Source organism: Aplysia californica, unplaced genomic scaffold, assembly GCF_000002075.1.
Source record: "Aplysia californica isolate F4 #8 unplaced genomic scaffold, AplCal3.0 scaffold00142, whole genome shotgun sequence".
Lineage (NCBI taxonomy): Eukaryota > Metazoa > Mollusca > Gastropoda > Aplysiida > Aplysiidae > Aplysia > Aplysia californica.
The window spans coordinates 1,410,614-1,428,172 of NW_004797412.1; the positions used below are offsets into that span (position 1 = coordinate 1,410,614).

Sequence of the window (17,559 nt, forward strand, 5' to 3'; positions counted from 1 at the left end):
CGACAGGACGGGAAACTTTCAACTCCCGTAAACCAACGTCGGGGGCTCTCGTGGCCTTCACTAGAGGTTTTTAAAGTGTTCACCTCTCATTTAATACGTCCCGGGTTCGAATCCGGATTGCGACGGGAATTTTTCTTCTCTACAAATTGTCTCCTTTTACCCCCTTTCCTGCTCTCTAGCAATGTTCTGTCGTCTGCTTTCTCCTCCATTATCTGCCCCCACCCTCTCACCTCTTTTGCCCCCTCCTTTGAGCTCCTGACTCTTTCTGCAGCCTTTCTACTGCTACTCCTTGGCTCCTTCTTACTGCTGTCTTTCAACCTCACCCCTGATCGTATGGTAGGAAAGAACTACAACTAGCCGTCTCGGACTAGGGCGAAAAATCTCGAAATTCCCATGTGCAAGTTGCGCACGTTAAAGATCCCTTGGTGGTTCAAACTCGATAAGAGTAGGCTTCAGCCGCCACCCGGGCAAAATTCAAAATTTCCAACCAACTGAAAATGTTTAATGTGCCCCGCTCGCTCATTATATGACCTTATGCAGTTGCGAGCGCCATAAAACACTAACAAAAAGACCCCACAACAAAAACAACATAAAAAACTACTCCCTTCATTGGTAGGTTGCCGGACTTCGGTCTGAACTCTTACTTAGACCCTACTTTAGAATTGCAACGTTCTATCTGCCATGCCGTTTTGAGTTTGTAAGACCATGAGGTCAGAAACCAAGTGTTCTAACTGCTCTATCAAAATTGAAAAATTATTCGGAATCGTTACCCGTTATCGAGATATACAGTATTAAGAACTGCATTCGATAAGTTGCATTCGACATGTTGTGGAACTCAAAAATTTTCACGTAAGGTTTCTCAAAACTGGAATTAAGTACTGAGCAGGCAGAATGTAATTTTGAGGTAGCGATTGGCAGGCGAGATATATAAGAATTAGATTGAATCTTCCGTCTGGCGGAAGGAAGCAGGCTTACTTGGATGTGTGGTGCACTTCTGTCGTGTTGATGCTGAATCTTTGTACATGTGTGTTGAAGTTCTGGATTACCCAACCAAAATTTCCCTCGTGGATCAATAAAGCTTATCTTATCTTATCTTATCTTATCTTATTTTATCTTATCTTATCTTGAGGACAATAAGCGCAACACATATTGCACCTTAGAGTACTTTGAATAAGGCGGACATACCGGTAACTACTAAGATGGCATTTCATAAGGTAGGCCCATGTTTTCAAATGAATTTTAAATTTTGTCTCCAACTTGTCTCCTTCAAATGTTGTGAGAGACATTGTGATGACATTACAAGGATCATTGAAGTTGTTATCGTGATCTAAACAGGCACAGCGAGCCAGATCTTGCGGCAAATTATAACTTTGTGGGTTTCAAGATTTGGGATCAGGTAGTTAAAATGCCAGTTAGGGTCCATCTGTGTATGTGTTCTAGTAGGTATGTAGAGTACGGCGATAGGAGAGGTTTCTGTGGTATATATGTTTTACCTGTTGACATATACTTTTGACCCCCCGCCTCAGTGTTTTCAGATTTTCGAAGGCTTTATCTAGATCGTTGTAAGATATTTCTTTCACCGTCTTGTTTTGCTCCATTGTTGGTACACGTACCTGAATTATATTCCTATGACAAACGGTTTCCCTCCCTAAGTCGCTACGAATCCTTTATTTGACACATGACCCTATGCACTTGTGAGGTGAGCGCCCTAAAACCTCTACTAAAACAAACAAACATCTACTTCACACTCCCTAACATCCGTTGATACTCTTCGCTGTTGCTTTATCAAATAAAAGTTCTATATTATCTCTTCTGTGTCTTTGTTCTCCTGGGTATGCCTTCGTTTTACTCCCAGTTTTGATTGAGCTTTCACCATTCATTCCATATTATTTCTGAACAATCCGATATAGATCTATTTACCTGTAATTTCCTTCTATCCATTGATTGCATCATATCTCGTTTACATCTCTGATACATAACCATAGTGTGCCACAGTGGGTGGTTGTCGGTTGCTCTAATGTGGTTTGCTTCTTCTGTCCTTTTGTCATTATCATTCCTCCATTTTTCTGTCTGTTTACTCTCTTATAACACTTCTTATCTTTGGCACTTTTGAAAATGCCGTAAAACTGTACCACGTGGCCACTTTAAAAGGTCTGAGTTCAGATTTTATTGTTGTGTAACCAGTTACTGCATGACGATCGTGTGCCACCTGTTGCCTGTGGTTGTCTCTACTGATCGAGGAGTTCAGAGCTCAGTTATGAACTCTCATGACGCTGGTATCTAAAAAAATGTTTTAAATTATTTTATCGTTTCATGTTTTCTTGGGAAATTACAGCAGCTGTTTCCCGAGGGCTTTTGTTGATTTTTGTAATTTTGTTTGCTAGCCTGTGTGGGTCCAGTGATAACCTACAAGGCTGTGCAGGAATTGATAGGATTTATGACTCTTCCTGTCACCAAGACGTTTCGGATTTATCATTTTTTTACAGTTTTAGTAAGTGTTTACTGACTGCTCTTGCAACACAATCAGTTTATATAAATTCTTTCTTTGGGCATTTGGGTTGTTTATCAAACGTCTATGCCATCAGGGTCTCTCTGCAACCACCTCTCATTTGGTTCGCAACTGCTAAGCAGCTAACCCCCACATCTCACAGCAGGGGCGAAGCGTCGACATAATCAAATAAGTAATTAAAGAACACTGTGGCCGTCAAATTCACCCAAAGACGTCGGCCTTGTAAATTTAAATAATTTAAATTTGAGCAGTATGCAAAACACTTGAAACTGTTTCACTGCCTCATAAATTCACCCCTGTTCACCCCTTTCGGGCTACTCTCATAAGCAGCCACAAGCACTGATTATGTAAGCTTACAATTAAACTGGTAGAGTCTAGCTCAAAACGTAAGAAGATAACTACTAATACGAATAATGTAATGGCTACTATGAGTTCTTGGAGGGGGTGGGGATTGCTTGTTTGTTTAGGATTTGTTTTTGCTGTTTGTTTGTTTGTTTTATTTTGGGTTGGTTGTTTGGTTTTTGAGAGTTTTGTGGGGTGGTTGTTGGGGGGGGGGGGGGGGGGGCTGTTGCTGTTATTGTTGTTTGTTTTGTTTTATTTTGTTTATTAATTTTTTTTCTTTTTTTTTGTTTTGTTTGGGGGGGGGGGTCCCTCGACTTTTTTTTTTACCGCCCTGTAATCAGATCGGCTACTGATCGTGAAAGGCTTGATAAAGACAGCCAAATATAAATATAAATATAATAAAGACAGACACAACTGCAAAGACTCGAGGTGTTACAAAATGAAGAAATGAGGGCAATCCTGGGGTGCACACGAGACACCTCAACTGAAACAATGAGATACTTCCCAGACTTTCCATCTGCAGACGATAGGCACTAACTGACACAAGTCCAAGCCTTTCTGTGAGTCGGCGCATACGAGACGAACCCTCTACATAAGAAAGTGTGGGGCGGCAGAATATGACATCAAGGCTAAAGAGGGGCCCAGAATGGATGACTCAAGCCACAAAAACCATCAACGAGTGCTGCCAGATACAAGACATCAGGAGAGGCAGGGATTGGGATGTGGTCGAAGATGCGCTCGGAGAGTACACAACAGTGAAGGCAACATTGGGTAGAGAATGTCGCAATTGGCCACTTGGAGCTACAAACGCTGAAATTGAAACCCTGATAGAAAAGCATAGCGAACATGGAGATGCTGTGATCTTCACGGAAAGATCAGTCAACAGAGGAGTCAAATCGGGCTGGGCATTCAGTGTCAGAGTTGATTGGGTAGTAGTGAAAGAGCAAAGTGAAGTAAGTGCACTGTCAACATTAAGTATGTGTATGGAGATAAAAGCCATAAGTGAGGCTCTACACTGGATCAAGAACACAAGCCATCAACGAGCAGTAATCATTACTGACACTATGAGCACACTACAGAAGGTAGAGAAAGGGATGCTGTATGCTGACTGGAAGGCTACGATCAGGGAGAGCATAGCCTGGAAAGAGTGGCCTGGATCTTCTGCCCAGGCCACGTGGGGGTAACCGGCAACGAGAGAGCAGACAAGCTGGCTGGAGAAGCAAAAGTGGGAGGGAATTTGACACTGGACCCACCAAACGTCCTAGCCGCTGTAAGGGAAAATTTGAGGAAGAATAGGGCGGATAGCGGTTCCCACACTCTAGGTAGATTGAAGGAGAAGGGGATCCAAAGAGGAGAGGGGTACACAGCCATCTGTGCGGACCAGTCCAACGGATCTCCAACCAAATTATGATGGAGACTATAAGCAGACAGACTCTGGGATGGATCCGGACGAGGGGGGTGGGGGAGCAGAGATTTTGTTCCGACTGCAGTGACCCCAACACAGTGGACAAGTAAGACAAGTAAGACAAGCAAGCCAAATTCGAAACAAATTGATGATACATTTCTGTAGTACTGTCATCTCTGCTTATTTTGCCTTCTGTTTGTGTATTTACAACTTAAATGAACTTTGCAGTGAAAAAAATCGTTAGACCAGTATTCCCATCGTACGTTTAAAAGGTATAATTTCACTTTGTCAAACTGGAAATTTATCATCTAATGAAATTTGTTCTCGATCATTTGGCGAGTAAGCATACAGTATTGTGAATTCAGGATTTGCTTCCATACACAACTCAATGATGCCACTTCGAAAAAGAAGTTTTGTTTATTATATTCTTATTGTGGGAAAGGTTTTCTTCGTGTGCAGCCTCATCTCTATCTGGTTCTCTGTCTCACTTTGATTACCCTGTCAAACAAGTCAGCCTACAGTCGGACTGGGTAGGGGGACCCATACCAGGCGTTTTAGTACATTGTACCTCATAGCCTGTATACAGACTGAAAACAAGCAAACATCTCTTTATTAATAAAGAACTATTTTATGCAAATTGTCTGTGGATCGTGAAAGACGTGCAAACAGCAGTCAGTCGGGGGGGGGGGGGGGTGTTAACACCATATCCCTTATCACCGATTTGTTTTTACATTTATCTGAGCGAGGAACCAAAATCAGAGAGAATCGTGCGTCATACTGACTGATAAAAGAGGTTTAATTCTGGGGAGGTTCTTTGTTGTTATCGCTGTTGTTTCCTTGTTTGTTGGGGGGGGGGGGGGGGCTTACTATTTTGTTCTATCTTGTTTTGTTACTGTTTTATGTGGAGGGGGGGTGTTTGTTTGTTTGTTTGTTTGTTTGCTTGTTTGTTTGCTTGTTTGTTTTTATACTTGTCAGTTTGTTCGGTTTTGTTTCTTTCTTTTTGTTTAACATCTCTTTAAAGTGATTCTGAAACAGTTTCTAGTTGTTTCTTTTTAAGCAGCCGTGTTGATTTTCTCCTTCCTTCTTCATTTGGTACCCTCCCAAATCCTTGTGCTTTTCATAAAAAGGATAGACAAGTTATTAATGGTAGGGTTGGAATATAACAAATTCACAACCATATCAACAGAACAAGTAGTTTTTCAGATAGCTCTTACTTGTCTCCTGCTTTTTAAAATGTCAGATCATGAATTCTTATATTTAGCGCTGAAAGCCAGGTTCAGGCAGGTGGAGCATCTGGCTAGGGATTTGAGAAGATACATAGATCTAGACACCATTTTTAAAATATCAATAACAGTTATCGCAAACGACATTCAGATTATAGTGCGGTCAAAAATTCGTGGTGCAACTTATCCTCAAATATCTATTAAACGGGGGAAATCAATGCCACCCATACTTTGCACAGCAATTTGTATCAATTTATCTTAACTTAATCACATTTTTCCACAACAACTGAGACTCGATTTTTAAAAAACCTTTCTTCATAAATGCATATAAAATACTATAAATCTCCATCAATCTGACAAAATTCTTGTCACAGTAATTCCCGCTTCTCACATACATTTTGCATACGCATTGGCCTACGTCACTGCTCGCCATAGCACTTTTTAGTGGCAAAACGTCTTACAAGAAAATCATTTTATAGTGAACACATTTTTTGCGCTAAAGGTTCCATAAAAATATGTTCAATAAGCATAACGTTGCGATTAGGAAAAAATTACAGACTTGCTTTTAAAAGCGATATTGCCCGAACTGTAAACTTTTAAAACTCTGTAGAAACCATCGACTGGGAATTTTTACTAATACTTATTAAGGAATTTTCTAGGATACAGTGTGCAGGAGTTTGAAACAATATTCACCTGTTAAGACAAATTGATATAAGTCATTGTGCAAATGTGGAAAATGTATGTTCGACAGTTAAGGAGATATTTGACAACACGTAGCCCCATGCATTTTTGACTGCACTATAAGCAAGGGTTTCCTTTTTCTCTGGTGTAAGTCATGGCTAGGCCGGAATACCCGGGGACAGCGACTGTTTTATGTTGAGCGAATACTTCGTCTTGATGCCGCTAATCATGGTATCATCGAGACATATTATCATATTTATTGTGAAAGTCCGTCACTTTCGCCGCCTAAAACTTCCGAACAACATAACTTTCGAATTTGACCAAATTAATGGTGGTTCGGAATCATTTAAAGGGTGCACAGTTCTATTGAGGTGCCTGCAGTCACTGTAGTTTAATTTTCAGTTTTTCATTAGTTTCGTTTGGATCTAATCTTGGGAAAGTCTGTCTTCTAAGACGCCATTGTAAACAATAGTCTGGCAGATTTGAGAAATCGCAAGGAAATAAAAGCAAAAAAAACACAATGAAATGCAGTTGATAGAGAAAATCATCGTATCTAAAATACTCAAAATGTACATTAATGTACGAATGGGAAAGTTTTTAAATTTTCATTGAAAACGTGAACTCCGTTTCCTCTAGCGGAGGCTCGATTTGCAGTGTGCACACATCGTCCGCGGAATGATCGCGATGGCCGCACCATTTGAAAACAACTCTATTTTGGAAGAAAAGTGAAAGGAAACTGATACAAATAAGTAAAGTACTTTATCTATGATCTATAATTGTTGCATTAGAGCTCTTCTACCCGGTAGACTAAACAAACAAACAAACAAACTCGGTGTGTATACTGACAGAAGTTGAATGAAAGAACGTTCAATTTTATTAAGTGCATAGATTTATGTAGGCCTACTGTATATAAATGTTAACATGACGTAAAATGACGTATGGCGTTCTTGCCTAGTGGTAAAGGCGTCAGACTTTTTTTGACTAGATGCAAAAACTTTTTAACCAGGGTTCAAACCTGTGTGTCTCCCTTTTTTTTTTTTAAAGCGGTATTTTTTTATTTATTTTTTTTAAGCTGTATTTTTCCTTTTTTTTGGGGGGGGGGGTCTCTTTTATTTTTCGCCTCTGGCTTCAGTACATGGATATGATTGACATCTTGAAACGCTTCCTTAAAAGCCGAAGGTTCAGGTGACTGGTGGTTACATTTACAATCCTTGCAAGACAGGCTCCCCTTCCTTGCTGCTGCCGGGCACTCACAGTACACCAAGTCGGTCTATATCTACCTTTAGAAGATGAGACAGCTTGAAGAACAGCACCCATCAGTTTTCAATGCCTTCCCGTTTGGCTTTCACGTTCTGGGTCGAAGTGATCGCTTCTGGGCTGGACTGAGTACTGATCTCGTGATTGAGCAAGTCTTAATGAAAAACCCAAAGTCTGCAGGGGGACTGACGCGTGGTAGAGGCATGGGAGATACACAGAGAACACAGTGGCTCATGTCCATGCCAGCTTGTGCTGATGTAATATGTAATGAAATGTAGCGGGTTACTGGTACAGAATTAAATACAAGTCAACAACATATTATTGAAGTCAGTGATGCCAGACAAACGAGAGATGATAAAGATATGATACTGCTCCTTAGTTTCCTAAAAGATCGCAACCCCTTTGCCAGTGATCAGACATTACGGAATATATGCACAGGGGTGACAGCTCATTACACAGTTAATGCCGACACTGCAAAAGATGTTGGCAAGGTTATTTTGCAGACCATGCAGAACAAACCTGTGAAGGACTCCACCTTCAAAAGAAAAGACCAAGTTGTTAGCATGGACACCAAAATCACTGCCAAAATGGAGGGTGCAAACATACAAAGTCAATCCTCAATTTCTCTTTCAGCGGATGATTACAGCAGCAAACGTTGACAATTATTATCTCCCATCTGTGTTGAAGTATGAACTGACGACTCCACCACCATCTCTCTTTGAACTATCAAGATTGAAGAGAGAGGCACACATTTCCAAGCTGGCTGATTCAATGAGAGACCTCTTCAAAGATGATCCACCATCGAAAGATGAGTACATGGACATGGTGACCATATTGGACGGGGGTTCACGTCTTCCCAAATTCCCCTGGAGGAAGAAAGAGCCCCTTTCCGTAATTTGTAAAAGGTATGCTGAATATGTTAACAGGAAATATTCTAAGCCCATCGTGGAGTTTGATGGGTATGAGTCGGGCCCATCAGTAAAAGATGCCGCTTTCCTCAGGCGTTCTGCAGGTGTGGTCGGACCAGCTGTTGTCTTCCCCAAAGAAATGCCATTGACCTCAAGCAAGGAACACTTCCTTTCAAATCCAAGAAACAAACAGGAGTTCGTTCACCTCCTTAGAGTCACTCTGATGGCTCTTGGTTGCCACTGTCTTCACGCTGCTGGAGATGCCGACACACTCATAGTAAAAACCGCCACGGGGTATGCAGCAGCCCACCCTGTTGCTGTCATTGGAAAAGATACAGACTTGCTCGCGCTCCTTTGTCACCATGCACAGCTCAGAAGCAGGCCTATTATCTTCAGATCAGACAGAAAAGCTGGCGACAATCACAAAAGTTTAAACATCCAGAACCTGTAGGAGAAACTAGGCGTAGAATAGTGTCATTTTCTTCATGCTGTCAAAGGCTGTTATTTAACTTCGAGACTTTTGGGGCTGGGAAAAATGGTTCCAATGAGAAAATTGACAGATGCTCATTTTTGAAAGCGAGCTCATATTTTTTGCACAGCAGGAAAGACTCAGGAAGACATCAATGATGCTGGAGAAAGAGCTTTAGTCAGTCTCTACAATGGCACTGCTGCAGACACCCTTGCGCTACAAGAGGTTCTATGTAAAGGTTGCATCATGTGCCACATCCGTCCAAATCCAATGCTTGCCATCAACCAGTACTGCAGCCAAGTACCACAGTCTTCGGGTGTATCTTCTAGTGCAGGTAATATTCAAGACACAATGAGGATGGCAGCTGCACGATGATCACTTAGAGCCATGCACGACAAATATGCCACCTGCCCCACATTCTCTGTTGAAGGTGATTAAGAGCAGCTGTAGAACAGATTGTAAGTCCACAAATCGCACGTGTCGTCGCCACGGACTGGAATGCTCCATTTCCTGTGGAGGTTACATGGGTTTGACCTGCACAAATTGCCCATCACTTACTGAGCGTGAATGTACATTTTTAGTATGTTGAAAGTGACCTAATTCTATGTACATCCCAATATTTTTCGTTTCTTTTGCAATTTTTTCCTTTCTTCCAGTATTTTTGTCGTTCCTCTACTACACTACAAGTGAGGTTCCCGTTCAATAGCCGTGTGCAATATCTAAACTTTCTAATTTTTTGCATCTCTCAGGATTTATTGCTTCATTTCAGTAGAGTGTAAATATAGTAGGCCAATGACTTTCAGTTGATGTTAATGCACCGATCATTCCTTTCAACGAAAGGGGGCCGAGGTAGTAAATCAATATATTTGTCGTGGGGTTTGTTTCGGTGGGGGTGGTGTTGTTTTGGGAGGTTTTGTTTTGAGGGAGGTGGGGGTTCAATTTACAGATTGTGTTAAAGGATAAATAAAAATAGACTCTCAAAAGGCTGGTGACTGCGCTGGAGGCACTTTCCTTTAAACCTATTCTCGTGTCAGCTTTTTTTTTTTTTTTAATTGTCCCATGTCCTTTTTTCGGGTGTCATGTTAGCGATCTTATTCGTTTCCGACAATCATTCACAAAGAAACTGGAGTGAGTAGGTAAAACAAAGCAACAGAATTCTGACATTCCCCGGGAACAGAAAACGAGGCTGATTTTTTTTTTCTCCATTTTTGAAACTCTTTCAGTACAATAACACGATCTATCAGCACTTCGTTATAGTATTAAAGGGGAGGGGGGGAGGGGTCTACACGTAAAGGCTATCTCGCTTATAAGTGAACCGAATTTTACCAAATATCACACATATAACAAGCATAGTAAGGAGTCTTAAAATACGCTATCAAATTTGAGAGAAAAAAAAGTTTCGTTTCCATGGATACGGCGATCATATTGGATTTTGTTGACATGTCTTACGTAATGAATACCGCACTTATTGCTCATGGAAATTGATTGTTTTGGGGGTATTTTTGCATGCGTGTTCACAAACATTAGATCTAAATATTTCTCAGTTGTGTTATTCCTAAACGAATTAGAACATTTTAAAAGAATTTTTACCTGAGGTAGTATTCAAATTTGTAAAAAAAATCCGTGAAAATCCACACTCAAGACACCACCAACAAAAATCTAGATCTATTCCATGTATCGAAAATTCAACAATGAAATTTTTAGTATCTTCATTCTGTGAAAATGTCATAAAGATTGGATGAAAAATGGCGGAGATATTCAAAAAAGTATATATATATTGAGAAAAAGTCGCGTTTTGAGAAAATGGCCGAGAAAGAAAAATAAAATATTGACTTTATGAGGAAATGGAGGTGACAAACATGCCTGGTATGGGAAGAAATGAGATTTCTGGGGGTTCTTATGCGATGAAATAGTTGTAGGAGAGGCGGCTGAGGAAGCTAAAAAGACCATAATTTTGAGCCGATTCGGGACTTTAGGGGTGTAGCCCCCAACCCCCCCCCCCCCCCTTAAGTTGTGATAAAAAGGTTGCGATGTATCGGCGAATGGCCCAGAAAGGGTTAATTTGAAGTCTGTCCACCCAGCCATTGAGCTGATATCCAGTAACCAGATAACACAATAAAAATGTTGAAATGTTTCTTGCCCCTTGCCAACTACTGAAACCAGTGTTTATAAGGACGCGGTATGAGAACAAGAACAAGATACAAGAAGCAAAAAGGAGGTCAAAGTAAGGGTCGAGGGTGGGGGTGGGGGGCGGAGAGGACGCCTCCTGTGTAGCGTCGGGAGAGGTTGGGTAGGGGTGTGGAGGGATTGGTTGATTTAGGACTGAAAAAACTGTCCAAGATATGAGACAAATATTATAACTGGGATGACACCAGGTTATTGAAGTTACTTGGTGCTGAAGCGGACAGTAGTGCTGTAGCTGGCTGGCCTGAATTGGGATTGTTTGCATTGAGGAAACAGCAGGGTAATACATGTGGATAAAACTAATATTGCTTTTTCTGTCAGTCTTCTACGCTTATTTTTTTATTTTTGTTTTTGTTTTGTTGTTGTTGTTGTTGTTGTTGTTGTTGTTTTTCTTTTGTTATTTGTTCGGGGGTGGTTTTTTTTGGGGGGGTGGAAAGAACAAGTCGTCATTTCAGCTGCGGCTGAAGGTTTTGTATTAACACAACTGAACATGTGTGTGCGTGTGTGTGTGTGTGTGTATGTGTGTGTGTGTGTGTGTGTGTGTGTGTGTGTGTGTGTGTGTGTGTGTGTAAATTATGTGTGTAAATGTGTGTATAGATAGATAGATATTATAATACATTTTTGATATGTCTAGACAGAAAAAGATCTCTGTCCGTCTCATTTTCTCTCAGTCTGTCTATCCATCGGTCTGTCTGTCTATCCATCGGTCTGTCTGTCTGTCTGTCGGTCTGTCTGTCTGTCTGTTTGTCTGTCTGTCTGCCTTCCTGTCTGTCTGCCTTCCTGTCTGTTTGTCTGTCTATCTGTCTGTCTGTCTGCCTGCCTGTGTCAGCCTGTCTGTGTCTGTCTGTCTGTCTGTCTGTCTGTCTGTCTGTCTGTCTGTCTGTCTGTCTGTCTGTCTGTCTGTCGTGTTGCCTCAGAAACAGACGAGCAGACTAGCAGACAATCAGTTAAACAAAGGGATGAGGTGCAGACATGCATTCGGGGAAATGATAACGCAGGTACAACTGGCTAGACTGCCCATGCTCAGGCTAATCAAATAAGCTACCATGCTGTGATGGCAGTTTGATTCTTTCGTTCTTCTAGCAACTGCGTTTGTTGCTATTTTTTTGTCCAAAAGTTGCCAAAAGTTGCCAAAAGCTGCCACAAAACGTGGCAAAAAGTTGTCCAAAAAGTTGCCATTAATTTTCAAGCTTTCAACTCTCTGTAACGACGTAATACAGCAATATGTTGATAGAGGTAACAATATATAGCACAAGAATTTCTTGAGCTCTGTTCTGATCATCCAGAACATCATTAATTGTAGTCACCAAGAGGGTAAAAAGGTTGAAAATAAAGGTTTCGCAATAGAATGAAATCAAAATTAGAACAGCACGTATAAATAACCACAAAAATTAACTAATTAGGGCGCGTGCCCACCTATCTGAAGATTGGCTGTTTTAACCCTAAACGTGTGTAATTCAAGAAAAATTAGGCTTGCAGGATACCATATGTAAATTTACGGAATCACACACAATTGGGGTTTGCCAGTGTCAGTTTTCGGTTTTGGAGGAGACACGCTCTAACATAACACATTTATATTTTTAAAAGGGTGGGAACAGCATTAAATTAAATGACATTACGCTGTAAAAACGCAAAAAAAGAAAATCGAATCATCAGAACAATTTTTAGAAAAATTAACTCACCAACAAATTAAAACACAACAAAGAGGGAAAATTAAAAGACAGACAGCAATATAAACAGTAGGTAATGTAATGTACTTATATTCTCTGCATGAAAATAGATACACATGGACATCAAAATACATGTCTAATATGTTATGAAGTAGCTTTGTTGTTTTGTCTTTTTTGAAAACTTATGCAAAAATCGCGGCCGCGATTCGCGGACCCAAAAATGCCAAAAATCGCGTTCGCGACAAACGCAGATGCTAGGTTCTTTCTTCCTTTTTTTTCTTTTTATCCTTTTTTTTCTTTTTATCCTTTTTTGAGGAGGGGGGTAGTTATTTGTGTCCTTGTTGTTGTTGTTGTTGCTTTTATTGTGGTGATGAAATTGTTGTTTATTGTTATTATTTTTGTTGTTGCTGTTGTTGCTGTTGTTGTTGTTATAGTTGTTGTTGTTGGTGTTGTTATTTTTGTTGTTGTTGTTATTGTTGTAAAATGCATAGAGCTTGCTGTAGAACGGGGTTACGAGCTATACAAATGGTATATAGTAGTAGTAGTAGTAGTAGTAGTAGTAGTAGTAGTAGTAGTAGTAGTAGTAGTAGTAGTAGTAGTAGTAGTAGTAGTAGTAATGCTGTGACCGTGTGTGTGGTAGCCTATCCTTCCGAATTGCTTGGAGCCCCGAAGAGGGTGCTCCTCTCCAGGGCCACTGCTTTTCTTGGGTAGCGGGTGAGGCAGTCCAACTCCCTGAATCCTCCCCAAAAAGGTGCAACCGCCTGACCTTCGTAGCGGGTCATCTATGTCGCCAGTGTCCCAAATTGGGGCTCCTCGCTCCACAATGGACAGACTGGGTCACAATATTGTTTCTGTTTCTGTTTCTGTTGCCGTTGGTGTTGTTGTTGTTGTTGTTGTTGTTGTTGTTGCTGCTGTTGTTGCTGTTGTTGTTGCTGTTTTTTGTTGTTGCTGGTGGTGATGGTGGTGGTGGTGCTGCTGCTGTTGTTGTTGCGGTTGTTGTTGCTGTTGTTGTTGTTGTTGTTACTGATTTTTTTTAAATTGTTATGGTGCTGGTGGTAATTTTCAAAAATGGTGATGATGATGATGATGATGATGATGATGATGATGATGATGATGATGATGATGATGATGATGATGATGATGATGACGACGACGACGACGACGACTATGACAGAAACGAAATAGCATGTTTGCACTATTTTTCATCGTTCGTTCCACAGGTGGGACGACATGAATCAAGAACGAAGCTCTGTCCTCTGGCTTCTTCCTTTCACGTTATGTGTGTTACTCTTACATCTAACTTTAGCCGTGAGTTGCCCTGTGTTCGAGGGCTGTCAGGAAACTGTAACATTCAACGAACAAAGTTACACTGTTGCCAAATTTCTCGGTGTTCGATACGCCAAGCAAATGAGCAACAAAACAAGATTCCAAATCCCTGAACTGTTTTGCCCTCCTAGTGACCATATTACAAAAGCACTAGGATTTGCTTCAGTCTGCATGCAAGGTACTAGTAAGACACGGTCGAGGGAGGAGATGAGTGAGGATTGTTTGTTTCTGAACATCTATGTACCGGTATCTGTGCCAGTTGATACCGAACAGGCAACAACTACTGTCCAGCCGAATACTCTAGAACCCACCACACTAAAACCCACTACTCGTAAAACTACAACTCCAAAACCCAAAACTCCAAAACCAACTATTCCAAAATCCACTACTCCAAAACCCACTACTCCAGAATCCACTACTCCAGAACCCACCACACTAAAACCCACTACTCCTCAAACTACAACTCCAAAACCCACAATTCCAAAACCAACTATTCCAAAATCCACTACTCCAAAACCCACTACTCCAGAATCCACTACTCCAGAACCCACCACACTAAAACCCACTACTCCTAAAACTACAACTCCAAAACCCACAATTCCAAAACCCACTACTCCAAAACCCACTACTCCAGAACCCACTACTCCAGAACCCACTACTCCAGAACCCACTACTCCAGAATCCACTACTCTAGAACCCACCACACTAAAACCCACTACTCCTAAAACTACAACTCCAAAACCCACAACTCCAAAACCAACTATTCCAAAGTCCACTACTCCAAAATCAACTACTCCCAAACCCACTACTCCCAAACCCACTTCTCCAAAATCCACAACTCCAAAACCAACCAAACTTAAACAAACTGGTCCAAAACACTCAACACCTAATCTTTCTGAACAAAATCAGGCAACTGTACCCACAACAACGCCAGATAATGGTTCAAACGCCAAAGCACCACCCAACAAAGCGTTAGGTCCCAAAAACACCGTCAAAGATAATCCTCCAAAACCACAGTCACGTTCACGAGTGCGCCGGTCAACGAATAACGATGAAGATCTCATCTATAACGAGAATAAGACTGTTCTAACCACCAATCTACAGGGAAAAGCCAACCTTCCCGTCTATATTTATATCCATGGCGGTGGTTTCTACAAGGGAGCCGGGCAAGATTTTGACCCAACAAGTCTGGTTGCCGTTGGTGACATCATTGTTGTTACAATCAATTATCGTTTGGGCGCCTTCGGTCTCATGACGACCGATGACTCAGAAATACCTTCTAACTTAGCCCTAAGGGACCAGCAAACGGCTATTCTGTGGGTGTCCAGGTATATTTATTTGTTTGGTGGTGATCCTGCCAGGGTGACTATCGGCGGACATTCGGTGGGCAGTCATAGCGCCATACTCCAAGCCCTGTATCCGGGAAATAGAGATCTGTTCTCTAGGGTCATCGCCCAGAGTGGATTTCCCGTCTTCCCTGGGACAATCTCGGAGAAAGGCCTTCCCGATGCAATTGCATTTGCTGAGTACTTGGGATGCCCTAACCCCTCAAATAGCAGTAGTGTCAGATCCTGTTTGATGACACTCAATTCGAGTACCTTGACTGACATAAACTTCCCAGAACGTAAACCAATGACGTACAACTTCCGACCAACTGTAGATAACCATTTTATACAACTAGACGTTAAGATCGTGAATGACTCGGGGATTGGAGAAATGAATTTGAAAGTCCCGGACTATTTCAGTTCCAAGCACTTCCTCGTGGGCACGGCAGGGGACGATGGCGAAGTAATATACAGAGCGGAACAAAAGAAACGTCTCACTGTAAAGAAAAACTTGAACAAGAGCGAAATAGTGTCAGGAAAGCAAAATTGTCTAAAAATCGACGAATTTTCGTCGTGGGTAGAAACATACCTCTCCACAGCCGGGAAGGAGTACAGTGCTGGGACTGTCAAGGCCATACAGGATCACTATGTAGACTGGGGCAAGAATGACAGCCAGTGCTCGCTAACATACGATGTGCTGAATCTGTTCACCGACATTGTCTATAAAATCCCATCTTTATCAGTAGCCAAACGACATGCTGAAAGACGACACGTTTCGTTTCTTCTCCCAACCCAAGTCGCACAAACCAACGAAGAGCAGGGAACACTTTTAGCGAGCAATAGCAGCACCCCCAACCCCAACATGACTGGAACTTTCCTCTACGAGTTTGTATTAGAGCACAAAACGAGCGTGAGGGACGCTGGTTGGATGAAATGGTTCCACGGCAACCCGCACGGGGCAATTCTGCCTTACGAGTTTGGTTTTCAGGCTGAGTTGGGAAGCAACGGTACAGAGGCAGAGACAGAGCAAAGGTTCTGCTTAGCTACAGCCGTTATGACGGCTTGGGCGAATTTCATAAAAACCGGGTGAGTAGTTTGTTCGTGTCAGAGTGGTCGTCATAGTTTCTTGTGAACGTTTGTTGACCAGTGTCTACGCTGCCAAGTGTGCTGTAATAATCTTTAATGAAGATGGCTCTTTCCCTATTACTTTTAATGTTGAGGATAAAAATAAGAATAAGAATAGACCTGAGCATAAGAATAAGAATAAAGATAAGAATAAGAATGAAAATGATAATAAATATTACGATAAGAAAAAAAATAAGAATGAGAATAAGAATAAGAAAAAAAAGATAAGAATAGGAATAAGAGTAAGGAATAAAAAACACTTCTACAGCGCCCAATCCGGGATTGCTCAGGGCACTTCGCAATGGAATAAGAAGTTTGACAGCTTACAGAATGACACATTTTGTGCATGCTGGCCTGTTTAACGTACAATAATTGTGTCAATTATAGGTATATAATATATGTCCGTAACCTTGACATAAGCACACATACACAAAAGATATTTACTGTGGCTGTTGATCACACTTATTGATAGAAGAAGAATCAAACTTTCACCGCCGATGTCTGTGGTTTAAAGATGCCATCACCTGGGGATTTATCCAGAACAGACGCGTGTGGATGTGTGTGTGTGTGTGTGTGTGTGTGTGTGTGTGTGTGTGTGTGTGCGCGCGTGCGTGCGTGTGTGTGAGAGAGAGAGTGCGTATGTGTGTGTGTCTGTGTGTGTGTGCGTTTGTGCTTTGATGCATTGGGTGTGTATCTTTTAATGTCTAATGAAACAGACAGACAGACAGACAAACAGATTTTTAGTACAACCTTATTTCAGTGTTGTCAAGTGACCAGTGATATGTCAACCAAACCCAGCTCCGATCCCTAGAAATCTATTTATAGATGAAGTTGAACATCCGACGTGTGAAATGCTCACTCCTACTCCAGCATTCTCTTCCCCCTCGGAAAAAGGCAACATCAACAAAGTCACTTACACTCTCATCCCCCAAACCGCTTTTCCTAGAATAGAAACTCCCTGAAAAAAATAAGTCACCAACCCCTTCTTGCAGCTCCTCCCCCAGCAAAATCCCCTTTTCTTATTCATTAAAAATAAATTTCCCTCCCCGTCCCTCCTGCAAGAAAAAGAATAGAAACACACACACAAAAACACAAACATATACACAAACACGCACATACAGACACACACACACAC

At 41.5% G+C, this 17,559-nt stretch overlaps 1 protein-coding gene across 1 annotated transcript in view; it reads left to right on the plus strand.

The window, feature by feature from the left end:
* Positions 1-11,156: 11,156 nt before the first annotated feature.
* LOC101849369 (neuroligin-4, X-linked) overlaps positions 11,157-17,559 on the plus strand; it is a 7,801-nt gene continuing 1,398 nt past the window's right edge. Inside the window, exons 1-2 of the mRNA XM_005096937.2 lie at positions 11,157-11,258; positions 13,869-16,385. Of these exons, the coding sequence (XP_005096994.1) occupies positions 13,879-16,385 (2,507 nt within the window). The 5' untranslated portion in view covers positions 11,157-11,258; positions 13,869-13,878. The remainder of the gene's footprint in view (positions 11,259-13,868; positions 16,386-17,559) is intronic.